Raw genomic sequence first — 26,630 nt, forward strand, 5'->3', positions numbered from 1 at the left:
TTTGCTAAGAAATATACAAATGCTTCAAGTAAGGTCACGTGCGCGCGCACAACAAATGCATAATGGTAACTTGATCACACATCAAGTTAAAAAACAAATCAAATTCATTTTCAATCTTTGCAATACTTGTTTCTATTAATTTTTCTGACCATTTTGTAGCCGAGCAGCCCAGTCAAGTTTTGACGTCTATAGTCGTCAATGGCAGTGAATGAGTTCATTTATTTCACTGGCAAATTGCATAAATTTGATATTTTCTCTATATACGCATCGATTTTTTTTTTTTTTAAACCCTTTTATTCCCAGACATTTCCTGAAAGACTGGCGTCAGTGGTTCATTTAAAAGTTTTTATTTGAAATGATTTTAAATACAAATAATATACTTTTTTTTTTTTTTTATTCATTTACAATGACAGTTCATTTTGTAAACAAGAGCGGCTGATAGAAGAAGAGTTGTTGTCGTTGGGTTATTTTGTTTGAATATAGGAAGTCTGTGGCGGTCGAGGAGAGAAATGTGAGAAAAGACGGAAAGCCCGTTCAACATCCCTTCCATGTCCGACTAGTGCGCGCAATTGTTCTCCTAGTAAGGACAAGTAGTGTACTAGTTGATGGAGCAAGCCATCAAAAAGATGTTCAGATGGCTTTCGGTATGCGGCCTCACTGCGCACTTGTCCACCCAACATTTCAAAGTTATTACTTGATATAATACAAATAATATACTTTTTTTTCTCGCTTTGTTTCAAAAATCCATTTACAATGACATTTCATTTTGTAAACAAGTGGCAGATCGAAGAGGAGGAGTTGGGGTACTTTGAATACAGGAAGTCTGTATCGGGCTCGCTTCCATATCCTACTAGTGCGTGGAATTGTTCTACTAGTAACTGGTGTACTAGTATATGTATTATGCGGTGAAATCCCGTACAAGGTCTTGCAGCACATTTGTTCAGCCAGCGTCACATCACTGATGCGACACTATCGGCAGGTACGTACACACTACACTATCAGCGTACGGTCCGCCTCCGCCTCGGACGTGGATCGTATATGCTCGAGAACAAAAAAAAAGAAATGATAAAGTTGCCCATCCCTGTTGTCAACACAGCTTTGAAGAGAAGCAAAAAAAAAAAAAAAAAAAAAAAGAGCCTAACTGTGCGGTATCCATGATTTTTACACTAATTAGCATCAAGAAGAAAAAAATCACGCAGACAGGGGTCGCTAAAGTCTAAAAAATAAAATAAAATACTGCCGAGCCGAGAAGAATGGCGAGTGCATGGCACCCAAGTGGACTTTATTTTTTTTCCCATTTTTTATTTTCCCCTCACACTGCTCATATTCGTAAGGCTTCTCAGGACGACGACGACGACATGTTGGAATGTGCTGCGACAAAACCGGACTGGACCGGTTTTTGTTGTGTACTAGCAGAGACGCGACAGAAGGACAGGATGAGAAAATGGCCGAGTTCGAACGCTGACACGTCATCATTTGTCGTCGAGTGATGGCGACGACAATTGTGTCCTCGCCTCTCGCAAGATGGCCGCCGCGCTGCGCTGCGCTGCGCTGCGCTGCGCTGCGCTGCGCTGCCCGCTCGATCGCACCTACCTGTGCACGTTCTCAGCAGGTGAGCAAGACGAGCGCACGTAGAAAAGAGGCCAGCTGGCATGTTGGGGAGGAGCAGAGTGTACAAAAAATGTCCCGGCGTGTGTTGAGGGGGCGGGGTCGGGGCCGTGATGTGGGGGGGCGGGGGCGCGTGGCTCAATCGTTGTCGTCGTCGTCGTCTTCGCTCTCCTCGATGCCGTCGCTGTCCTCTTGCTCCTCGTCCTCCTCCTCCGTGTCGGGGATGTCCCACTGCGGGTGGTTGTCCAGCATGGCCTTGGCCTCGTGCACCTCCAGCTGCCACACGCACACGTTAAAGCGTCTTCACACCAAAACTCACCCTCTCACATGTACTCGTTCACACCTTCTCACCATTTCATTCATTCTCAACTGCCACACATTCACTCACTCGCTCATATTCATTGACTCATTAAGCCGTTCGGTGTAACTGTGTCACACTCATTCACATTCACTCGCATCCTGCCACAATCATTCATCACTTAAAAACATTCATTTACTCATCCAAGTCACTCACTCACATTACTAAGTCACTAAATCACTCACTAAGTCCCTCACTAAGTTACCGACTCACTAAGTCACTCACTCACTACGTTACTCACTAAGTCACTAAATCACTCACTTGTCCAACCTTCATTCATGAAGTCACTCGCACAATCATGCCGTCACTGCCACATTCATTCATTCATTCACCTTGAGCGGTTTGATCTGGTCCAGTCCCAAGTAGGAATCCGATCGCAGGATGACCGAATATTGATAGTTGCCCGTTTTGGAAGGCGCCGGAAACTTCAGCTCCACCTGCACAAACGTGAACGTGTGAACGTGCGTCGCATCGCACGCGGGATTCTGAATAACGCCAAACATCGCTTGCGTCGTGCAAATTGCGATGCACTCGCGCTTGACAACAATTTCCGTCCACATCCGCTAAAGCTAACAAGGTGCTAATTGGCAACGACATGAATTTCCTCCTTTTTTTTTTTGGGATGCATTATTATTTCTTTAACTTTTTGCTTTCGGGTCCATTTGCTCCAGACGACCAAGTCCGCTCGACAAAAACAGGCGTCACCAAATCGCTCCATGAAGCTAATTGTCTCAATTGTGGTCCATTTTGCAAGATTGTGCCGATTGTAACGAGGCCCCACCCACCTCCTCGGTGTCCTTGAGCGTGCAGACGTGGTACGGCATGGACACGAGCGTCTGGTCCCGCCGGTCGGCGATGTAGAGCCACCACCACTCCTGCTTCTCCTCGGGGTAGTCGAGGCTGTAGGCGGTGTGCGTCACCTTGGACTTGGTCTCCAGCAGGGCGCGCTCTCGCCGCTGGATGCTCTGCTGCAGCGCCTCCCACTCCTGGCAAAGACGAGTCTGGCTCACTGGCGGGGTTGAGGCGGCATTCCAGGACCCAAAACTTTTTGTCTAGTTCATTGCGAGGCTTAGCTTGGATTTTAGGATGGTCTATTGCTACGTTGAGGTTGTGTTCGAGGACAGTCTAGTGCATTGCTATGCTTCAGGTGCATTTGAGGACCACGTGTCGTTTAGGACTTGTTTGAGGATAGTTTATTGCAAAGGTTTAGATTGCATTATGGGATAGTCTAGTTCATAGTTTCAATGTAATCTAGGATTGTGTATTTTACGGGTGGATTTAGGAGCCAAACTCATTCCTCTGCTTACAGCTTATCCGAGGGTAGTAACAGACAGTGCAGTTGATTGCTCAGGGAAAGTTGGAGTGTATTCTTGGATCGTCTAGCGCACGGCGACAATTAGATTACATTTTCGCATCGTCTTTTGCTTTGTATTCTAGAATCGTTTATTGCCGTTGTTAGGGTGCATTTAAGACAGACGAGCTCACCACAATCATTTGGGCTTATCCTAGTCTAGTCTCGTGCATTTTAGCTTAGCTAAGTTAACGTTCGTGTGTATTCTAGGATAGTCTAGCACACGGCTACAGGTTGCATTTTAGCTTTGTCTTTTGCCTTGTATTCTAGAATAGTTTCGTGCTGTTGTTCGGGTGTATTCTCGGGTAGTTTATTGTGAAGCTTAAGATTTGTTTGAGGATAGTCTCATTCATTGTTAAGAGTTTGTGTATATTACAGTTAAGCATGGCGCTAATATCAGGTGTGATATGAGAGATTAGCGGTGTAGTTTCTCATCAGCGTTGGCGTGCGGCGCTTTCCCGACCTCCTCGTCGTCTCCCGCCATCTCGTCCACCTCGGTGTCGCTCTGCTTGTCGCTGTCGTCGTCCCGCTCGCTGGGCGAGTCCTTGTTGGTCTCGCCCTCGTCCGACTCGCTGCCTTTGTCCGACACCTCCTCGTCGTCGTCCTTGGCCGCCGCCGGCGAGGCCGCGTCCTGCAATTAGCCGCGTTGGTTTCTCACGAGCGCGCAGTCAGTCGGACCACTTACGTTTCCCGCCACGCTGCCGTTGGCCTGCTTGCTTTTGACCGGCGCTGGCGTGGCCTTCTTCTTGGTTAGCTTTTTCTTTTTGGATTTTGCGGTCTTCTTGGTGCCTTTGCTCTTGTTCTGCCAAACTTGCTTGGCTTTTGCTTTACTCGTGTCTCCCTGCTGTTAAAAAAAAAAAAAAAAAAAAAGACTCACTATCTGTTCAAGCAGCTTCTGATGTGCATTGATGGTTTAGTCCTGACCACTTCCTCGGTGGGGGCGGTCTCGTCTCCTGGACATGTTTGGGGCTCCTGCTCCTTTTCAAACACGTCCTGCACCAAGTAGAGGCGGAAAAAGTTCATATTTATAAATTCAATGTCATTATTTTTCATGTCCAATTAACACCTTTAAAAACAAATTTTTCCACTTGCTGTCGACTGAAGATGACATCACCAGTGTTGAGGAAGTAGATAATGAATAAAGACCAATCATGGCTGCGTTTGCTGACGAAGCCCAGAAAACAGGAGAGTCGTGATTGGTCATAAAGAAAACGTGTGGAAAAAAAGTGTTCTTAAACATATTCATTGTACATGAAGTTAGCAAATCAATTCTGGGAAAAATATGACATTTTACTGCTGAAAATGGCTCAATGAGTCAAGTATTCCTTTCATCATGGTAATAAGGCTCCCTCTGGTGTTCATCTGGAGAAATGCTCGCGTCTCAAAAAGATGTCAGTAATGTGTGACACTTTTTTTCACCTTATTCCAGTTAATATCAAAATAAAAATGTGCCATTTAAAATCATCCTCAAAAGGTGGTTAGTTTTATAAAATGTTTTTTTTTTTTTTTTTTTTAAAGCATTTCCCTTTTTTATTCTGTTAACAAAGGGTTGTTTTTTGAATGTTAGTTGCAGTTTTTCGTTAGTTTTAGTGAACTAAAATAACCTTGTTTACAACAAACAACACTTTTCAATAGTCGTGCCTTTTTTTAGTGTGTAAATTTCTTTCTGAGATTTTGGCTCACAACACAAAGCCAAAATGAATAAATGAACGTTACCATCATTCGCTTCCTGGTCAACGTGACGGTAACCGTGACGATGGAGCCCGCCGTGATGTTGTTGCTGTCTTCGTCGTCGAGGACTGCGAAGACGCAAGTCGGCTGTCAAATTGCCGGCGAGACGCGAGCGAGCGCCACGTCGCCTTCGGCCCCACCTTGCAGTTTGGTGTCCATGGTGATGTGCGGGAAGCTGCCCAGCACGGCCATCACCTCGTCGTACTTCTCCTCGTCCAGGACGCGCAGCATGAGGCGCCGGTCCGAGTCTTTGAGACTCACCAGGTCCTGCAGACTGCGGACTTTGTACTTCTTGGAGATGCAGTAGCGCAGGTGCTCCTCCTCGAAGTGGGGCAGCTGGAGCAGGGGCGACTTGGACTCCTGCAGGCCCTGCACGATCATCTGGGTCAGCTTCATGCAGTTCTCGATGGTGACCAGGCGAGGGGCGTGGAAACCTGGACACACACACAAAAAAAAAGGGGGGGGGACTTGCTCACACGTGGCTCTCCAAGATCCTGCCACGTGAGCCGACTGACCTCCTCTGCTGTTGGCCATCATGGTGAGCTGACAGCCCACGTTGATCATCTCCTGGAGGAGAGCCGGACTCTTCCTCACCACAAATCTCTGATCTGAAGCCAAACAAACGTGCGCCTCGTTAAAACGTCGCTTTGCGACATCTCGTCGACGCGCAAACAGATCAGAAGGTCGGACCTTCCTCCAGCTCCTCGCGCACGTCCATGCGCGCCATGTGAGCCAGGACCAACACTCGGGCCTTCAGACTGTACGGGTAGCAGAAGGGAGGCTCCTTCTTCTTCACGTTGATGTTGCCCAGCTCACGAATCAACTACAAGAAAAGAAAAAAAAAAAAAAGAAAAAAAAAAAAAGAGGAAGACGTCCTTCATTCATACGTGTTGTGAATTAGAAAAAAAAAAAGATATTCTCTGGGGATGTGAATTTCCTAGTAGCAGTCGATTCAACCCGGATCACGATTCGATACTCATTAATCCCGATAGACTCGATTTTTTGTTAAGACTCAAATTTAGAAAATACTAATCAGTAAACTTGTCCATGTACACTGTAAGAATTGTATGAAAATGTATTTATCTGAAACTTGAGGTTTATAACTGAATTTAACAAACTGGTTGCAATCTGCTTCATGCTCACAGCACTGAATTAAAATATTACGGCTTAATCTTCCATTAATATAACATTCTTCCTACTTTTGTTGAATATTTCCATCAAAAATTGATGTTAAAATATTCATTTGTCCACATATTGAATCATTATGAGAATTGCGCACTTTTTTTTTTTTAAACACCTCAAATATTTTATTTTTCAAGAAAGTTTTCAGTGAATGCGCATGGGAAACTGGCGGCTTTGCATACCTCCAGCAAAGTTAACTCATTCAAACCCAAAAACGAACGCGTAAACACGCTTTTTAATACTTTGTCCTTCACTCCCAAAAACGTATTTACATGGTTTTTATGTTTTGTTTTTTAATGCAAGAGTATTGATGCAGTTTCTGACAAGAAGAGGTGGCTTAAAGCAATGGTAGTTTTTACACAAAAAAAAAAAAAAAAACAGCCAGCAGAGTATGTTGCAACAAGCTCTTTTTGTCAGTGTTTTCACCAGGAATGTGAATATTGATGAAACTTAGCTATATTCTTATTCTAATTGCTACGAAACATAAACAAATAGAAATATACTTTTTTTTCCCCCCCAGATGAGAAAAATGAGACTCTAATCTTTCTTTTGGTAGGTTCTACGTTTTTATAGCAATAGAAGACATCTTGCAAAATCCAGTAAAACAGGAAGTGAAGGGGGTTGCTTCAGTCAAAATGGCCGCAAGCGAACGAGTTAGGAACAACGGATTTTGAGTTGAAGTGTTTTAGTGTCACGCTGAAAGCAAGAATGAAAGAGTTGTAACCTGTGGCACTTCGATGTTGTCGGTGGGTCGGATGGTGGCTTCTTTGTTGCTGCGAGGGTCAAACTCAAACGCGGCCGTTAGCACCATAACCAACCCTGAAAAGAAAATAATAATAATAATCATCAACTACTTGCAAATATACAAGTTGAATGTTGATGTCTTCTGACAAAACAAACTTGATAATGTACATATTAGGGCTGCACAATATATGGAAAAAATATCGTTACCGCGATACTGGCCTATGCAAATATGCATATCGCAGAGACATGCAATGAGTTTGAAATGGAATTTGATGCTTTTATCTGAATTTGACGAGTCAGACTGTCCGGTTTACCTGTTTGACATTTATTAAACATGACAAAAAAGGAGAGAAGACGCTCAGTTGAAAGCTCGCAAGGAGAGAGGAGAGGAACCGATTGATGCAATTCATGACTGCACTCACTGAAAATTTTTTTATTTGGCTTCCACGACCCGAGTTCCAACCCTAATAATGCAAATGCAAAACATAGTTGGAACTCGGTGTACTGAATGAAAATGTGCACTGCCATCCAATAGTTGAACATTACCCAGATGTAATTACAATGAAGAATATATTGAGTTTGATTATTTTGCCGCATAAAAAAATGTCTTTCGGTAGATGTTAAATGTGGCAATCTGGCATGTTTTTCCCCAATACGGTGCAGCCCTCGTACGTGTGCACATTATTGTCCAAATGTGGCAGCCTTCGCAAGTGTCCACGTACGCTTCATGTTCATGTTGGGCGTCTTGTACATGAAATGCATGAAGAGCTGAGTGGTGTTGATGAGGATCTGGTCTCCGCTGTATCGGATGGAGCGGTACCACCACGTGCCCTACGGGACGCAAACGTCAGTACACTGCACTTCCAAAAAGATCTTTTGCAACACTTACCACCACGACAGGGAGGATAACCATGAAGGCCAGCCCATACACCAACAGCACCTACAAGAGAGCACAAAACTCACCGTGCTGATCGACTGACACGGCTGATGACGGAAAGGAAACAAACCAGCATGGAGTTCTTCTGGTCCACAATCCAAGCAGGCAGGGCGATGCCAAAACTGGTTGCTGCAAACACAAACGGCTTTTCAAAACGACTCCATCCGTTCAGTCAAATCGTTTGTTGCAAAAAAGGCAAAAACTCACCGCTTGGACCGTCCGGGTTGCCGTACATTTCCCAGTTCTTGCGCGACTGCTCGTTGGTGAGACTGCCAGCAAAAAACAACGGAACACGAAGTCAAGTGGGAAACAAACAACAACAAAAAGAAAAAGAAAAACCGCCACCATGATGCGAGCGAGCGGGACGTACGCGGCGTAAGCTTTGGCGATCCTCATGAAGGTGGCCTCGTCGCCGCCTCTGTCCGGGTGATATTTGAGCGACAGCACGCGGTACTGCTTCTTGATTTCCGACGACGACGACCCCTGCGCAACAAAATCACAACCTTCATCGAATCGCCGCTGAAAAGATGACATTTCATGAGGAGGAATTCACAACTTGGCATTTTTTTGCATGATTACTCAGTCAAGTTTCAATCGCAGGTTGGAATACAACAAAATTGGTTGCAATTTCAATTTTTTTTTTAGAGGACTAAAGTTTTCATTTAAAAAAAAGTCTCAATTTCAATACTTTCAAAGGATGAAGAAGTTAATTCTAATTTTTTATTTCATTAATTGAAAAAAAAATTCCTTGAATATTTACATGGAAAATCTCAACATTTAAAAATGAGCAATTTGGCAAGAACTTTTTCATGCAAATGTCAGAATGTTTGAAAATGTTAAATAAACGTAATAATTGTGCATTTGACAATCTCTACGTGGATGAAGTCATAAAGTTATGTTAATGGAGTTTAAATATGAAAAAAAAAAAAATTTAAATTTTGCCAAAATGTCACAATTTTACAAGGAACCAAAATGAGAAAAATTCTGAAGTTTATTTGTTGCATTGTTAAAAAGTTGCTATCTTACAAGAAAGTCATTTGAATATTACAGTTGCTACTAAATATGATGAGATGAGAAAATAGCAGTAAATGATACTTTCAAGGCCAATTTTGGAACGTGTTTGTCAATAAATAAAGTGGATGGAAAAGTACCGGGTCCAAGTTGAGGACTTCGTACGGATTGTACTCTTGATACTCCCTGTCCAGTTTGGACACTTTGTATGCAAGCAGCAGGAAGACGGCCCAGCCAAATAATAAGGCAGCTTTCCTGAAAGCACACAAACACAAAGTTTGTTCACAGCCGCTTGGAAACGTTTGAACGCACGCAGATGGCGCCGGCAACCAAACGTGGACAGAGACAGGAAGTTCAATTCAAGTGGGTGGATGGAGACATATTCTCAAAACAAAATGACAAGAATGATGTCATGGGTTCAATTGCATGCAATTAAGGCATACGGGTCCTCGAAAAAGGTTTGCAATTGCCCACAGATGCCACAAGATGGCACCAAAACATGACATGAAAAAAAACATTCCATGACAAAAAATATGAGGAAAATTTTTCGGCGACGAAATTATCACTGTTCGAAAGTCAGTTAAAAATCATTCTACTTATGATTGCTGAGTGTCATTATTATTCTCATTTTTTTTTTGGTAGCTAACCAAAAGTGAGCGTTATCTTATAAAGGTTGAATATTGAAACGTTTCTTGCGTAGGCTCTCATTGAAATAACGCGGGCGGATGTGGCATCTTCCAGGTCGAGACGTTTGGCATCCGTGCGTGCAAGTTGAACTTGTTTCCATGACAATCGCCTGCTCTGCATCAGCATCCGTTGCCATGACGACCCTCCCTCCTCGACTGGCCCAGCTCAAACAAAAACAAAAAGCCCGACGGATCGCCGCCATCACAAGTCGGACGCCAAACAGACGGACGCCATCGTCGGACACTTAATGGAAAAACATTTCACGCCGCCGGCGCACGGCGGGATCGTTTACGCGGGACGAGAGCGGGAAGGATAAAATGATAAAACAGTATGATGACGGAATACTGAACGTCGGGCAACGGAGGGGAAAAAAAAAAATCGTGCTCCAAATGACACGTCCGAATGGAGAAACATTTGTTCACAAAGTTCCAAGAAAACAAAGCTGACATTGAACTAATTTTCTCCCAAAAACGTATAAATGCGTTTTATTTTAAAAATGATCAGTGTCGACTGAAAATGACTTCATAAGGGCTTAAATTAACTATAGACAAAACATGAACTTTTTATTGCTATAATGGGCTAAATAAGTGAAGTATCACTGTAAAAAAAATATATATATATATATATATTTTCAGAGAAAAAAAAAGAAAAAAAGTCCCAACTTGTATTTATAATTTTCTGAGAATCGTGCCAATTGTAAGAGAATAAATACTTAATGTGGATAATACAAAAGGAAATGTCGTATAAGAGTAATTAGCAGAAGCGGACGTCATTTTACACAAATTGATGGAGAACATCTTTCATGTGGTAACGATTCCAAATCATTCGCATCCTTCCGAAGCAATCGTCTCGTCGGATTTACTCGTCAGTGTCGCGCTGACGCTCGTCCTCGTCCCAAAATAGCCAAACAAGCGTCTAATTTTAGAGCGGCGTCTTTTTTTTTTTTGGTCGTGCGGCGGCTTGTCGCCAAGTGTTGAAAAACAGAGACGTGAGGCGAGGATATTTTTTCCCCAAAAATGATTTATGTGTGCTTGCCCCCCCGAAACGCTCACTTGAGTCTGGGGACGACGCTCTGCTGGGACTTCATCAGTCGCAGGCGGTACCACAGGCACCTGCCGTGCACCCGCCGCAGGCTCTTCAGACGCAATTGTTCTACAAAAAAAACATTTCAAACATCATTTCAGCGAAGTCGCAGCCACACCTGACCAGTTACAAATTAGGCCTGTGAAAGGATGCGAGGCAAGAATACATTGCAAAAGGTGGGAAAAGTAGGGCCCATTTTTCAATGACCATAAAAGAAACGTGGTTAGAATTGAGTTCAGTGACTCAGTAATATTCCGTGCATAAAGTTACTGGAAGTTAAAAAGATATACTAAAACAGTTGAGTCATTGATGTGTGTTGAAGTAATTTTTCTGCCACTAAATGCCATTTGTGTTTCATGTTAGACATTAGTGACAGTACATTTTTCTTTTCAAATTCATATTTGGAACAACTGGTGGACTGCAAGCCATTTTGTTCATGGTAAATTCCAACTAGTCATCAGTCCCCACAAATAAATGGGTTTTAATGGGGTTGCACAATATATCGGAAAAATATCGATATCGCGATATTGGCCCATGCAATATGCATATCGCAAAGACATACAATAAGTTTCATATGGAATTTGATGCTTAGATTTGAATTTGACCAGTCAGTCGCTAACTAAAATGTTGCATATCGCATGATTTTCCAAAATGATGCAGCCCCAGTTTTTAATCACATTTATTATTAATAAATTGTGCTTTATTTGAACAATGTTGTGTGAAAAATAAAGCATGACTAACAATCTATTCACATCTAATTGTATTTCATATTTTTTTTAATGCCATTTAACGTCTTAATTTTTGAGCAAAATCCAGTTAATGACTTTTCGCATGCTTTTTAATGACCTACGTAATAAAACTTGTCAGGTTTTAACTTGATTAAGCTTGATAACGAAGAACTGTTTCCATCCATGACGGCCTATGTGCCGGTAAAAAGTGGCTTTCCCTTCGCACTAGTTATATGGCACTAGTATCAACTAGTGCACGATTTTGCCACGTTAGTAACAAGGAGCTGTTTTCGAGGACACCACGAAGACGAAATAATGCTCCAGCGGACTCGTGTAAAAGCCAAATGACATTGAACAAGTCGACTAGTTAGCGTCGAGTACGACCAGTTGCGTGCACAAATCAACTAGTGCGCAATTCTGCCTCACTAGTAGCATGCAGGAATGTCAGACAGAAGCTTTTTGTGTTAAAGCGATACTAGTGCGGACAAAGAGCGTCCTTAGCACATGGAAGCTTATTCAGCTGAAGGCGAGCGAATTATAAAAAAAAAGAAGAAAAAAAAGAAGCACAAGCTGCTTTCGTCGGCTCAAGTTTAGCAACGGCGGCGGTCGGGGCCTTACCAGCATTCTGATCCCGCGGCCAGAGGTAGTAGGTGGCCGGGATCACAATGAGTCCCACGAACGACGTGAGGAAGTAGAAAAACGTGTTGCCGCTGTCGTCGTACTGGAACTGCTGGCCGGCCATTTCGTCAGTCGCGGCCGTCCGGCGGGTGTCCAAGCGTCGTTCGCCGCCGCGGCACACGTCCACCCGGTCGCTACTGCGGATGCCTCCGCCGCCGCTGTTGCTTCTCCCGCTGAGTGGCGTTAGCTAGCTCGCTAGCCAGCTTGCTAAGTTGCTAGCGACCAGTCAGATGAGTTACAAGCATACGTGGAGTACGCATGCGCAATCGGATCTTTCTTCCTCGTTGGTGCGCGCCTCGCTCCGCTCCTCGTTATGGTATCTTGACCGCCCCCAGCAGGTTAAAATGCGCGAAAACACATTTTCCCGAATCTTCTTCTTAACGCAAAAATAAATCATATAACAATAAATTAACTGTAATTGTAATTGAAAGATAAAAAACTAGTTTCTTTAAATGATTTTTATATAAATACGGTTTTGTAGCGACTTCAGTGTCTGTCAAGTCTTTGATGATGACAAAGTGCAAAGAACATCTCAGACGAAAGAACATAATGGACAATCGACGACATCCGAGTTGTGGACTAAATTGAATGAACAAAAAGACACGTAAGACAAAGTGCACGTGTTCTGTTTTCTCCATTTTAATTCCGTTTTGGATTTCCTCCCTCATACGTGCACCAAGATGTCACGCAGCGGTTTGCGTTTGAGGTCCGGCACGGTGGCGTCCTTGGCGGGGTATCCGACGGGAAGCAGCACGAGCAGCTTCTCGTTGTGCGGTCGCTGCAGCAGCTGCCTGAGCCTTGGGCCGCAGTTGAGCGGCGTCGACGTCACCGTGACGAGACCCACGTTCTGAGGACGACCATCCCGTAATAAACAAACACCATGCAAAAGGTTTGTTTGCGCAACATGGCAGAAAAGCAAATCAGAAGCCAAGTTAGCCACTCCGGATTATTCAAACACACGTTTGTCATCAAATTGCTTCTTTTTTTTTGGTTTTTCCTGTAAAATGTATCACTTTTTACCACTTTTTCCAAACAAAACTATAAAAAAAATCTTGAAAAATTAGCATTTTTTTCTTGTAACATTATGAATTTGTACTTATAAATTTCCTCATAAAATTGAGATTTTTCTGATAGCAACAGTTGTAAATGAAAAGTCTACACACCCCTGTTCACTTTATGACTAACTCTGTATTTTTTTTTAAATTGTTTGATTTCTGTTTTTTTTTTTTTTTTATTCTTTTTTAGCAAGCAAACAATACTGCATAACGACAAAAACATCCCTTGACAAAATGATAAAAATGATAAAAATAAAAAAAAAATAATAATAATAATACATAACTTTGTAATATTAAGATTTATTAATGTAAAATTCAGAATTTCTTCTCATAAAAAATTGGAATGTATTCTCTCATAAATGTTCTTGTAATATTCCACTGTTTTCTCCCAAAAAAAATCTAATTTATTTCCATTGTAATTTTTTTTCTCCCATTATTTTTTTGTTTTGTTTTTCCTGTTGAGGACGTTTTCACAACGAGCACTTTTTAAAAGCCAAATGATCAAACGGCCACTCTGTAACTAATTGAACCTGAAATGCAAAATTGGCGCTCGTCGTGTCATGTGACCTGACCTGCAGCGCGGCCAGCAGGACGCCGCACGCGATGGACACGCTGATCTCATTGTAGTAGTGCGTCATCTTCTTGTTGCCCGGCAGGATTCCGTACACCTGTTTGAAGACCAGGATGAGGTACGGCGCCGCGTCCAAGTACTCTTTGATCCAGTTTGTCCTACGGCGGACAAATAAATAGCGCGTGCGAGCCGTTTAACGTCAAGCGGCGGCTCGCTCTCACCTGATCGGCGCCAAGTCGCCGACCCACTTGTCACCCATCCGCTGCCGGTAGTTGACCTCCTCTTCTTCCTCCACGATCAGACGGATGCGGTGCTTGGTGTCCGGGTCGGAGACCGCCACGAAGGTCCAGGGTTGCGTGTGCGCGCCGCTCGGTGCCGTACCTGCTCAGGTCGGTTGAATGACTTGATGCTTGTTTGGTTATTTTGCACCGAAAGGAAAACAAGCGCGACTCACCCGCCGTGCGTACGACGTTCTCGATGACGTCGCGCGGGACGGGCTCGGGGCTGATGAAGCGGACCGACCGGCGCCGGTTCATCAGCGCGTAGAAGCTCTCGGACCTGCGCCGCATCTGCTCCTCGTCGTGGCGCTCGAGACCGAAGGGCACGTGCTCGACGTCATCGTCATGCGCGCTCACGTCCGTCCACTCGCTTGCGTCTGGAATTCATCCGGCCGGGAAAGCGGAAAGCGGAAAAAAGTCGGGTTGATTTCCATTTGTGCAGTTCGAGCACCCTCTGGTGGCTAGTTTTTCAGTGCAGTTTCATTTTCACAAGGCATGTTTTGGCCCTTCCATGTTTCAAATCCACGCTAATGCTCAGATGAACGAAATATGCTTGGAAACGGAGTCAGCATGTGGAAGAACTCAATATGTGCATGCATGAGCAAGTGCCTCAATATTTTTTAGATATAATAGTCATCAGATTTTTATATTTTTCATTGCTGTCATGTGCAAAAGCACAATATTGTATTTTTGTGTTTTTACTCTGAACTCATTTATTGGACAATATTGTGACCTCCCCACAATGTCGTGCTAATTATCGTATCGTGAGCTTCATATCGCGATAATTTGGTCTCGGGATGTTTGTATATTGTTACATCCCCACAAAACAGCCGATTTTCACATCATTTCAAAGTCATTTGACAACGTGAACCTTTCAAAAAGCAACTGAACGCAAGGCGAAACTTGGCTCCTCCCCAATCAGTGATGACGTCTGCCTTCAAGATACGTACGTCGGTCACCAATTCCACTTGGACCTGCTCGCGTGTTATTTCGAGATGAGCTGCCATGAAATGAGTGTACTTGATGATCTTTCTGTCCTAAAATGTGACATGACTTTTTGGATGTTATGTTTTGGACGTGAAACGCTTACCGTCGTGTTTTGTCCCGTGTCGGCCGCCATCGCTCCGGTCTCGGTCCACGCGGGCTCTGCTTTGTCCTCCGCGAGGCTCGTCGGCGGTGTCGGCGCTTCGACGGCTCCTGAGCGCCAGGAAGCCCGTCAGCAGGCACAGCAGCGAGACCAGGAGCGACGTGAGCAAGGACATGGCGAGCATGACTGCATGGACGCGCATGCGCACGCGCGACCACTTGGCTGCTCCAAAAACAAACTTTGGCCGAAATGACGTCACGGCGACTGATCTGCAGGAATGTTGACAAAAACTGCTTGCAATTTGTTTATTTGACATGAGAGAGGACCCCTCAGGTCTAAAGTTGACATGTGTCGTTACTATACAGCCAAGTGACACATTAACCTTATGACGTGATGTAGCTTTAGTAAATATTTTTTTCCATGTATATTAAATCTTTACAATTGATGAAAAGGCCTAAACTACAAATTAAATATAATATTTTGAAGAAATTACCTCTTGTGTTGAGCTGAATATTCTGATTTCATTTTTGTAATGTCATTTATGTTTTATTTTATTTTTCTTTTGTGTATGTAATTTACAATTGAATGTGTGCGTTCTGTTTGATTCGATGTTAATTTTCTCTTTGTAGACTACTGTTCTCTTGGCAGTTATTGTTAATTTGTATTGAAAAAGTTTGATTGTATGTTTTACAGCCAATGAAAAAAAAAATGCTTCTTGTGTTCTTTGAATCGTCCAAAAGGTGGCGCCACTGACTCAAGGCATGTATCAACATGCACGAGTAGCCGACTGTCGTTGAATCGTTGTGCCTAATAAAATGATTGATTGATTGATTGATTGATTGATTGATTGATTGCCCCAAAAAACATCAAATCCTGGAACACGAACACTGGAGGAAAAAAAACAAAAGAAAAGAAGATAAAGATACTAAATAATTAGAGTCAGGCAAGCAATTGCCGAAATGGATCAACATTGATAATCAAGATAATCATTCGTGATGACCGCCAACGATAATTGATATCTGTCAGAAATCGGATTGGATTGCAATCTCAATTGGTCGCGGTGCAAGCCCCGCCCCCCCTCGGACCGTCTGCGCTTTAAATAGCAGCTGTTCAAAAAGCCGCACGTCCACTTCACAGTCTGCTGCGACCGAGCCGAGCCGAGCCGAGCCGAGCCGAGCCGAACGGAACCGAGAGCGAATCCGAGAGCGAATCCGAGAGCGAGAGCCATGTCGGCCGCCAGCACCGAGACGAGCGCCCCGCCGCCGCTGAACGCCGCCGCCGCCGCCGCCGCCGCTGCCGCCGCCGGCCGCGTCTTCTTCCAGGCCGGCTCGGCCCCGCTGGGCGTCGTCGTCGGCGCTTCGGACGACCCGGCGCAGAAGCGGCCGGGCAAAGTGACCGTCAAGTACGACCGCAAGGAGCTCCGGAAGCGGCTCGTGCTCGAGGAGTGGATCGTCGAGCAGCTCAGCCGACTCTACGACTGCGAGGTCAGAAACGCATCAGACGGAACAACAACAAATAATCTCAACAATTGCGTTCAACATGTCAAATCCAATTCGTCATTGTGCGTTTCAAGTTGAAAACAAATATTGTCTTACAATAGAAAAAATACTAAAGTCTCAATCCAACCTAAACATACGACTTTAATTCATCTCATAACCACACTCGTAACTCAAGTCACTTGTAGGCCTATATATGTTATTATTTGTATTTATTTTTTAATTTGTATTATATTTTTAATCATTACTAAAAGCAACGGTAATAATGTCATTGAATAGAATATAAAGATTTAAAAAAAAAATACATATACTGTACTGTATATTTTAGTGGACATTGTGCAGTGCCACAAGGGGGCAGTAGAAAACACGCGAAAATACGCAAATGCAGACTTAAAAAAAAGAATCTACAAAAAAGTGACACAATAAGCAGCAGATCGAGTTTTAAAAAAATATGCAAAAAAGCAAGGATTAAAAACAAACAAAAAACGTAATTTTCCGTGCTTTTTTCTGAAGAGGATAAAGAATATATGCCTGTGAGTGTTCCTATATGCACGTTTAATATCTGCCGTTTAAAACGTGTAAACAAATGTGACAGTGATGCTAATTTTGTTAGCACATATTTCACATTATGTGCTAGCTTTAAGCTAACAGGAGGCAGGTCGTTGGCTGGTTCTTTTAAATACACATTCAAAATTGCATTTTTTTTTCTTTTTTTTTTTTTTCACTCCCCCGGAAATTGTGAATAAGCAGAGATATGCCAACAACAAGCATTTTTTTTCCCACACAAAAAAATGAAGACAGGATAAAAAAAAGAAAAGAAAGAAAAATAAATGTATCATTATTATTATTTTTATTTTTACTGCCCACAAAAATGTTAGTAAGCAGGACTATACCACCTAATAAGCATTTTGCACAGAAATTTGGGGCTGGTTCCCCCAAAAAATGAAAGGTAAGAAAAATCTTTGCCTTTTTTTTTGGAGAGAGATTAGAAGAGATGAATGAGATTTGACTTTCTTGATTCGATTGAGAATTCAACGACTGCACTATCTAAAATTGAGCTGGAGAGCGCGACTGTCTCGCGGTCGCTATCGAGCGTTGGGAACGATCTGGCGCCGTTTTCCTGGTCCTCTGTGACCGCGCGAGGTTCACATAACACGCCGCCGTCGGAAAGGCGAGCCACGGGAACCATCGACGAGGTCGCAGGAGAAACGGGCAAGTGGAAATACAGTCGATGACGATTCCTCCAGTGGAACAAGACTTTTGTTTCCAGGTTGTCCACCAGTCACACGCTTGATCAATAATGCGACAGGCATGATTGTCAATCAATTGATATTCTTCTCATGTCATTCTCTCCAATTGCTTTCAACACAAGCAGAGGTGAGGTTTAAAAAAAAAAAAACAATCCAAATATTTTTCACAAATCAATATTATATTGGTTTGCCTCCACATTGTCTACATTTTTACGCATTATTAAGAAATGATTAACTAATTGACTAAACCCGCGTCGCTGTTTTGCTGGATTTGGACTCATTTTGCAAGGCCCACACAATATTGTGTTAGGTTGCTATCAAACTACCAAAAGAAAAGATTAGAGTTTCTTCTTTCATCAGGAAAAAAAAAAGGTATGTTTCTTTCTGTTTCCGTTTTGCAGCAATTAGCATTCGCATATAGCTAAGTTTTATCAATATTTTATTTATTTAACCTTTATTTAACCAGGATAGTCCCGTTGAGATTAAGAACCTCTTTTTCAAGGGAGTCCTGGCCAAGAGGCAGCAAAACAGTTTTCATTACAATAGTCACATTCCTGGTGAAAAAAAAGAAAGAGCTTTTTGCAACAAGACCCTGATTGATCTCTTATCCTCTGCTGCCACCTGCTGGCCGTTTTTGTAATAACTTCCAATGCGTCAATCATTCTCTTCAGTTCAAAGACTTCAGTATGCTCTAGCATCAAATTAAAAACAAAACAAAACGTATAAACACATCTTTGGGAGCATGTTATTTAAAATAGAACGTATTTGTACGTTTTTGGGAGCAAACGAGTTAAGAATGGAACATTTTCAGCATGTGGCCTACGTTTTTACCAATGCGACTTCATCAGTACGTTCGAATGACTTCCTGAAGACATTTGAACGACGTCGTCCAGTCACCTTGGCAGATCCGTCAAAAATAAAGACAAACTCGAGCCCAAAATTTTGTTTTGCGATCATTTTTTTTTTCTGTGCCTCCGTTAATCCATCCACGTTCATCCGGGCGCCGCCATTTGCATCTGCCAACTAAAATTGACCTCAAAATGCCCTCGTTGCAAACGTCACATGACCAAATCCCCAAAACAAGTGAGCTGACAAATCCGTATCAAAAATTGTCAAAACAAACTCTCAGCTGGAGCCGATAATATTTCAAACATCGTCGCCCGCTTGACGAAAACGTGAAAATGATTGGAACGAGGATGGCTGACAGACAGACAGACGCACCCGACGCTAGATTCAACCGGTCGATGGGCCCGTCCGTCCGTCCGTCCGTCCCGTATGACCTTCATCCGTTTTATGGATCGGACAGCGGGGGGGTAAAGTTATCGGGTTTTTTTTTTTTTGTCTGGGAGGCAAATCTTTATCTGTCCGTCATCTGAATTGCGTCCGTATGATTGAACGTGCGCACCTGCGGACACAGCAAACGGAGACGAGAGGCGACGACGAGCAGCCGACAGCTGTCGAAACGCTTCCAAGCGCACAAATTATTCTTCGCGAAAGCACAACCGAGAGTAAAGCCGACAGGTGGAGCACTACTTTTGTTTTCTTTTCTGTTTTTTGGAAATCTGGAATCAATGAAAGAAAGGAAAATATTTCAAACTCCCTACAAAAAAAAAAGAAGAAGATTATTTTACGCTCACAACCACGGTTATTTTAGTCAACTAAAACTAACGGAAAAACTAAAATTCAACACAAATGCTTTTTCAAAAACAAAAACTAACTCAAACTAAATTTTATGCTGACAAAACCAACTCAAATTCTAATTATAGCAAAGATGTCCTTTGTTTTAGTCTTTGGTAATGAATTGAATGCATGAACCTTTGGGGATGATATCAAATGTGATTTGAAGTATATTTATTTTGATATTTGCCGGGAAAAGGACGTCTGAAAGTGTGTCAGACGGAAGTGACGTCATCGAGCAGCAGCCAATAGAAAAGCACCAAAAGATGATGTCGCTCCCATGCTGTTTTTTTGTTTTTTTTGTTTTCAATATTACAAAATATAATCTAAAAAATTAAAAATAATACTGAAATTAACTAAAACTAATAAAAACTAACAGAACCACCTTGAAAACGAATTAAAATTAAATATAAAAAACAATATTCAAAAGCAAGTAAAATGGAAAATTCCAAAACTCTTAATAATAACCCCGCCATGACTATAAATAGTATCATTTGTCGATAAAACCGTGAAAGGGATAACTTTACTTATTTAGCCATTTTGGGCAGTCAAACACGAATATTTTGCGCTCTAATAAATGTGATCTTTTCATTATTTTTCACGTCCAATTCGTACCTTTATGGCCGTGTCGACCAATGTGCATTTGGATTGTTTTGGGCTGATGACCCAGTAAAGTTCTGATAGCGTAAAAGATGGTGTAAAGAAAGAAAAGCGGTTTCATTCAGTGGGATCGCAACTGTAGTATTTGTGAGTTGCTGTTGGATGTGTGCCAGCGAGGGGGCGTGGCCTAGCAAGTGAGCTGTAAGCTTATCCGGTTGGACGGCATGTGAGCGCGTGGGCGGTGTGAGTTGTGGTCTACGTTCGCCCTTCGTGTTTGACTGCTTGTCACCTTCGACAATTGCGGCTCCCCTTGCCCACGTGCGAGGGCATCAACGTGCCGACATTGATGCTTTCTTTTTTTTGTTTGTTCGCAAGTTACAATTTGGCTCGCAACACAAAGTCAAATAATCCACAAAGTGCTGACACGCGAGTGTTTATCCTTCGCACCCGGCGCCTAAGATAGAAATAAATCCATGTGATGTGGACAAGCTGTTGATAGGAAGTACCCCGGAACCTACCAAAAGAAAGATTAGAGTCTCTTCTTTTATCAGGAAAAAAAGTACATTTGTATCTGTTTCTGTTTTGCAGTAATTAGCATTAGAATACAGCTAAGTTTCATCATTATTCACAAACCTGGACAAAAAAGCTTGTTGCAACATGGCCCTAGTTGATCTCTTATACTCTGCTTCCACCTGCTGGCCATTTTTTTTGTCATAACTACCATTGCTTTACGCAACCTCTTCATGCCAGAAGCTGTTTCAAAGCCTTCTGTGTGCACTAGCATGAAAAACATTTAAAAACCGTATAAATACGTTTTGGGTAGTGCAAGACAAAGTATTAAAAAGGTATTTATACGTTATTGGGTTTGAATGAGTTAAGGAGGGGGAAAAAAACCTTAAATATGCTGACATTGTATTACCCGACACGTTTGCAGCATTTAGCAGCGGCTCCGGCGTTAGCGACGAGCAGACAGCCACGAAGCGAGCGCTTCATGTAGGTTGGCGACTTCAGTTGAATAGATTGATGCCGACAGCCTAACTGATCACTTTTGGAAAGGATATTTTCAATTGGGCTTGATGTTATCTGGCCAATTTCAAAAGCGGTTTTTCGTCCACTCGCAATCATCTTTCTCCGCTTTGTAACGGATGACATCAATCATGAGTGCTCTCTGGTGGTGTACGACGAATAAGCCTAAAAGTTCTCCTGGGCGGGCGTTTTTTGTTCTTTGTAGTCCTCCTCAGCGAGCGAGCGTGTGACGTAAGCTGTCCTCTGGAGTGGCGCTGAATCAGCGTGGGAAACATTTCTTGCCGCAGCCAGCGACAACTTGATGCAGTGAATTCGTCCGCGCTGCGTGCTAGCGGCAAAACGCTCAGGGAGGGAAGGAAGCAGCAGCGGTCGGAGGGACGCTAACTCATTAGCAATCGCGCTTTTTGACAAGAGGCCCTCCCGAGTTGAGCTCGGGTTCACCTTCATTTCCGCCGGCCGATTCCCCGCGTGGCCGAGGAGGAATTCATCCCACCTTCAGCGACTCGACGCTTTGATGCGACAGAGAACGTTAGCTGAGCTGTGAGCTGTTCTCGGTTGCGCAATCCTCGTCTTCCTCATGAGTGACCCACTTATCGGGGTCCGTCCCTCAATATCCCACCTTGGCCTCCAAGTCGTTCCTCTCAAGCGCACCGCTTTCACTCTTCACCCGCCAAAATGGCAGCCACGTGTAACAGTTACGAGTCATTCGTGATGCTAATAGTGATCGTTTTCCATGCTAGCATGAGCATTAAGCTTACAGTTTAGGCTAACTGTTGTTTTAAACACGCAAGATGTAATTCTCAATTTCTGGAGATTTCTTGTGCACTAAGAAAACATTTGGGAATGATCCCATCCCATCACATCACATCCCTTAACGCCGTTCAGCACCGCACCAGTACAGTACCTGAAAGCATAACAATCCAGTCCATTGATTGGTCAACAGAGAATGGGGCGGAAACAAAGCTCGCCATTTTCTTACATTGTCTAAAAACTCTCCTCGATTGTTGTCATTTGTTCCACTCCCGCGTTTGCGGCTATGATGTCACGCGAGTTGACTCAATAAAAGCAGCTGAAGCCAACACACCCCAGTTTGCGTTGGAAAAACAGGCTCGGTCAGAGGTTTTACTGTACCTTCGCCAGCTAAACTGGACCGCTTCGTTGAAATGTTGTTCTCACATAACCGCTCTCAGAATGACCTCGTGCGGAACAAGGTTTTAATTGTACGCAGGTCAAGTTTCATTCATCGTGAGCAACAGCAGCAACTCGTTTGGAGTGTTTCATTGCGTCCGAATCGAGTTTATGAGTCACCGGGTCGGGCCGCGCGCGTTCGCATTCCGTCGCCTCAAAGCAGACCAAGCAGACAAAAACTGCTGCCGGCTGCTCAGCTGTTGGTGTAAACAAGTCTGACACATGCTCGGCAAACGCGCTAGTTGGGCATTCTGCCCTTTTGTTTTTTTTTAATTCTCACGTGTGCACAAATGAATTCACCGAATGAGCACTTTTCTCTCTTTGCAAGGGAAACAACCTTATTTAATAAGCACGATGGGAACTGTGTTTGTTTACAAGCAGCTTCTGCTTCCCTCCTGACCTGACTTGACCTTTCGTCCTTCTATGCTGCCCCGAAATGAAAACAAATCGTTTCTCTGGCTTTTGTCAGGTTTGATTGGGTTGAAACCAAGTGGAGTGAGATGTGCCTGATGGTGCAGTTTGAGTTGTCTAAATGAGAAGAAACTCTGATTTGCTCAAGTGTAAAAACGATTTTTTTTTTTCTGAATCCCGATGCACACCAAACAACCGAACCTAAAACGCAGGAAGAGTTAGTCTCAGACCGTTTGTGAGGAAACACGGCAAGAGGCGGCGGGCCAGACGCGGCTCGTGCCGGCCTGGCCTGCCCCACTTGTCGCCAACGACTGCGACGGCGCGTGACAGACCGCCTGCTGACAAGTGCGATCGTCTCGCACGTCGCACAACATTGACAAGGCAGATGCCGTTCCATGTTTTCAGACGACTTTGTGGTCGCTAGCTGTGTGCTTTCTGTAGCTAATGATGGCAGATCCAGTCTTGACTCTATAAATATGTGATGAAGTAGTCGCATTAATGAGCTCTCTATCTTTAAAATGGCTCATCCAGCTCTCCTGTCTCGTTTTCTTTTTTTCATGTGCGTCATGCTAATAAGATGACAGGCTATTTCAGTCAAAGTGCTTGAGGGAGGTTGGGGGGTGCGTTTAGCACGAGATGCTTCAAAACGCCTCAACGGATTAGTAATGAGAGGGGGGAGGGGTTTAAACTTGAAAAACCCTCTTATCGTCAAATGAAACGTCTTGTACATTTGTCACACCACAGAGAAGAATGTTGCTCACCAAGCGCTCGTCCGCACGCTCAGCTTGGCGTCACCTACGCGTGTACTCATGGCCAACGACGATGCGCTCTATCGCAGCCACGCCAACCCAAAGACCCCAGCAGGGTACGTCTGAATTCACTTTACGGGCTGTATGCCGGATCAGCCCTTCAATAATCTCGTCTCGGTAGCATCTTACAAAAAATAAACACGTAGAAAGGAGTGTGACAAATGTTGTTTGGCCTCCCTTGTCATATCACAAGCTATAATTGGAAGCAATTTCTGAGCTGAGCTTGAAAGCCGAGAGGGGAAAATACAAGAAGCGAGCGAGCGAGCGTCCCCGGGAGCTCGAATGCCAACGACGGCCGCAGGCTAGCGCGCAAGCGACAAGTCAGCCGAGACGTGAGATGCCGCTCGCATTTGCGGGCGCCACAAACGGCGCCGATATCTGACCATTTGAGACCGATGCGTCTCCATGACGACCGTTTCGAAAGTAGTCAGGCATTCGGGTTTTTTGATTTGTTTTTCCCCCCAAGTGGCGTTGCAATAAAATTTGGCCTCGAATCATGGCGATGACATTCCCGTGCCTCTTTGGTACTTGAAGCAAAAAACCCGCAGGCTGATTTTGGCTATTTCGCAGGAGGAAGAGATGCCCGAGGTGGAGATCGACATTGACGACCTCTTGGAGGTCAACAGTGATGACGAGAGAGCCGTCAAACTGCAGGTACGCTGTCACTATGATTCATTTGTTGTGGTTTTGCTTGCTCACATATTTTTATTATTATTATTATTCAAAAGAAAATAAAGGACTATTAACTCATTCAGTCCCAGCACATTTTTCGCTGTTTTACTGGATTTGGACTGATTTTGCAACGTCCGCAGAATATTGTGTCCAATTGCTATCAAAACATGGAAATATTAGAGTCTCTTCTTGCATCAGGATAAATTGTATCTTTCTATCTGTTTCCATTTTGCCTCAATTAGCATTAGAACGTAGTCAGGTTTCATCAATATTTACATTCCTGGTGAAAACATTGACAAAAAGAGCTTGTTGCAACAATGGTTGATCTCTTATACTCTGCTGCCACCAGCTGGACGTTTATGTAATTACTACAATTTTTTTCACTCTTTCTCTGCAGTAACAATGTTGTTGTTTTTTGCACACGCAGGAATCGTTAACAGACTGTTACAAACCAACAGAGGTGAGTGCAGTGCGTCTTTATGTACAAGAAAAGGCTTGTTATCAGTGACCGACTGTAAATGTTGGTGGCATGGCATTATTGATCGCCACGTGTGTGCTTTCAAGCATCATATCATATCCAGGAAGTCAAAGTGATGCCGTAGAGTTTGTGTGTCGAATGCCAAAGTGTGTACATAAGGCTGACTTAAAGCGATTTTAAAAGGTTCCAGCGGGACAATCATGTGAGCGTTCCCCATCTGTCACCTGCATATCGTGCGTGTGCGTTTTTTTTGGTCTGAGAACGGACAAGCACAGATGCCGTTTTCAACGCAATCCCAGCAAGAAGACAGCAGCTCACATCAACCCAACTTTTTTTTTTTTTTAACAGATGTGCTGCTTTTAAATATGTATATGTACACATGACGACGATGTATTGTGGGAGTTTTAATATCGCGATATCACAGTTAGCGTTACATCCCTAATAAACGTGTAGGCCAACAGTCAAATCAAAACGCATTCGTACTCTCAGAAATGCACACTCCTTGTATATTGCATCTTTTTGAATAAGACAGGTAAACAATCAATATGTATTCCGCGCTCTCTCATGATAATTTCCTCTTCTGACAGGATTTTGTCCGCGAGTTGTTGGGCAGGATAAGAGGAATGAGGAAGCTCAGCGCTCCATCGAAGAAGGCTCTATAATGTCGGGGGGGCGGTGACGTCGCCTCGGCTACACGCAGCTTTTGCCCCGCCCCCCTTCCCCACCACCACACTTCAGTAGGCCGCATCACTTCCGCTGTCATCCGCTCACGCCACATACACAATCTGTACATTACTGGACTGTTGGTAGCAAACGGCGTCGCCTACTTTTCACATTTTGCTCGTTTCAAGCCCCGCCCCCCCCGACAGCCATAGAGATGGAAAATCTCAACCACAAACAAACACACACACAAAAAAGGGAGGAGCTAAGTCTGTATTGCATTTGCTGTGAATTAGCTGTAGCACTACGTGAACAGTGCTTCACCATTTTGTTTTTGTTCATGTGAAATTGTTTCCTTACACTGTAACTTATTTCTTGCTTACATAATGTAAAGATGTTTTTAGTTGAATACATAGTTAGAATGAATGAGGGATTTTTATTTTTTATTTTTTCCATTTCAATAATGTGAGGATGAGCCGCTGTTTTGTGTGCTTTTCACCGCAGCGAGGCATGATGGGTATTGTAGTTTCCATCTACAAACCTGATTGGCGGCAGCCTTTCGCTCATGTTTCAGACATTTTTTTATTTTTTTTTTAACACATATCAGCTGGCTATTTAAATACGGTGAAGTGATTTTCTGGCGATGAGGGCTCGCCTTTTAAAAGGACTTTGGACTATTTCTCAGCGCTTGAACCTTCACCACACGGACGTATGTGGACAACTTGAAACGTTTACGGTAAAGCGGAAATGTCCGACGGCGGGCGGGACGGGTTACGCTACTTTCCAAGATATTCAAAAAAGGCGCCGTTTTGTTGTCGAATGTCAGGTTTAAGAGATGGATTGTTGGTTATTTCTTGCCGCCTGCGTTCCAGTTGCGAGCCACTTACATGAACAAGCATTCGGTCATGAATGGGGATGTAACGATATCCAAACATCACGATACGATATTAGCACAATATGAAGGTCGCGATACGATAATTATCAGGATATTGTGGGGAGGTTGCCGATACAAAAGAAGGTCGCAAGATTGTAAAAAATGAGCCCATACGACAACAAAAAAAACATACTATATTGTGTTTTTGTACATTACAGCAATGAAAAATATAAATATATATAAAAAAATAAGACATAATAATATTAATACACTAATACAAGCAGTACAACAAATTAATAAAATTAATAAATTAATTAAGAATTATTTAAATAAAATAAGAAATGAATAAATACAATAAATTGTATTGTATTATGTTCCCCTTCATCTGACCATTATCGTG

General features: G+C 43.3%; 3 protein-coding genes across 3 annotated transcripts; 1 reads left to right on the forward strand and 2 right to left on the reverse strand.

Annotated features, from left to right (window-relative positions):
* Positions 1–331: 331 nt before the first annotated feature.
* On the reverse strand, positions 332–12,390 carry sec63 (SEC63 homolog, protein translocation regulator). The gene is made up of 19 exons (XM_077510837.1): positions 12,039–12,390; positions 10,662–10,761; positions 9,063–9,177; positions 8,282–8,394; positions 8,119–8,180; positions 7,982–8,040; positions 7,864–7,914; positions 7,697–7,805; positions 6,955–7,049; positions 5,739–5,871; positions 5,564–5,656; positions 5,189–5,482; positions 5,034–5,116; positions 4,242–4,310; positions 4,003–4,161; positions 3,781–3,948; positions 2,752–2,952; positions 2,299–2,403; positions 332–1,884 (listed from the first exon to the last, which is right to left on the reverse strand). Exons 1-19 carry the CDS (start codon positions 12,160–12,162, stop codon positions 1,747–1,749), a joined length of 2,271 nt encoding a protein of 756 aa, XP_077366963.1. The 5' UTR covers positions 12,163–12,390; the 3' UTR covers positions 332–1,746.
* A 323-nt stretch (positions 12,391–12,713) lies between these two features.
* On the reverse strand, positions 12,714–15,508 carry iyd (iodotyrosine deiodinase). Its single transcript, XM_077510960.1, has 5 exons — positions 15,093–15,508; positions 14,179–14,379; positions 13,946–14,105; positions 13,726–13,882; positions 12,714–12,945 (listed from the first exon to the last, which is right to left on the reverse strand). The coding sequence occupies exons 1-5, from the start codon at positions 15,403–15,405 to the stop codon at positions 12,763–12,765; spliced, it is 1,014 nt and encodes a 337-aa protein (XP_077367086.1). The 5' UTR covers positions 15,406–15,508; the 3' UTR covers positions 12,714–12,762.
* A 743-nt stretch (positions 15,509–16,251) lies between these two features.
* ppp1r14c (protein phosphatase 1, regulatory (inhibitor) subunit 14C) lies at positions 16,252–25,947 on the forward strand. The gene is made up of 4 exons (XM_077510962.1): positions 16,252–16,573; positions 24,117–24,200; positions 24,646–24,678; positions 25,284–25,947. The coding sequence occupies exons 1-4, from the start codon at positions 16,316–16,318 to the stop codon at positions 25,356–25,358; spliced, it is 450 nt and encodes a 149-aa protein (XP_077367088.1). The 5' UTR covers positions 16,252–16,315; the 3' UTR covers positions 25,359–25,947.
* Positions 25,948–26,630: the final 683 nt, after the last annotated feature.

The sequence above is a fragment of the Festucalex cinctus genome, chromosome 21 (genome assembly GCF_051991245.1).
Source record: "Festucalex cinctus isolate MCC-2025b chromosome 21, RoL_Fcin_1.0, whole genome shotgun sequence".
NCBI classification, from domain to species: Eukaryota; Metazoa; Chordata; class Actinopteri; order Syngnathiformes; family Syngnathidae; genus Festucalex; species Festucalex cinctus.

Excerpts from the sequence above, each read along its gene's own strand:
- sec63 (XM_077510837.1), bottom strand. The coding sequence starts at position 12,162 with ATGGCCGGCCAGCAGTTCCAGTACGACGACAGCGGCAACACGTTTTTC. Across the intron at positions 8,041-8,118 it reads CAACCCGGACGGTCCAAGCG|CAACCAGTTTTGGCATCGCC; the intron begins GTGAGTTTTTGC and ends TTGTGTTTGCAG. Across the intron at positions 4,162-4,241 it reads CCGCCCCCACCGAGGAAGTG|CAGGGAGACACGAGTAAAGC; the intron begins GTCAGGACTAAA and ends TTTTTTTAACAG.
- ppp1r14c (XM_077510962.1), top strand. The coding sequence starts at position 16,316 with ATGTCGGCCGCCAGCACCGAGACGAGCGCCCCGCCGCCGCTGAACGCC. Across the intron at positions 16,574-24,116 it reads GCCGACTCTACGACTGCGAG|GAGGAAGAGATGCCCGAGGT; the intron begins GTCAGAAACGCA and ends GCTATTTCGCAG. Across the intron at positions 24,679-25,283 it reads ACTGTTACAAACCAACAGAG|GATTTTGTCCGCGAGTTGTT; the intron begins GTGAGTGCAGTG and ends CTCTTCTGACAG.
- iyd (XM_077510960.1), bottom strand. The coding sequence starts at position 15,405 with ATGTCAAATAAACAAATTGCAAGCAGTTTTTGTCAACATTCCTGCAGA. Across the intron at positions 14,380-15,092 it reads ACACGGGACAAAACACGACG|ACGCAAGCGAGTGGACGGAC; the intron begins GTAAGCGTTTCA and ends GATGAATTCCAG. Across the intron at positions 13,883-13,945 it reads GGCGACTTGGCGCCGATCAG|GACAAACTGGATCAAAGAGT; the intron begins GTGAGAGCGAGC and ends TGTCCGCCGTAG.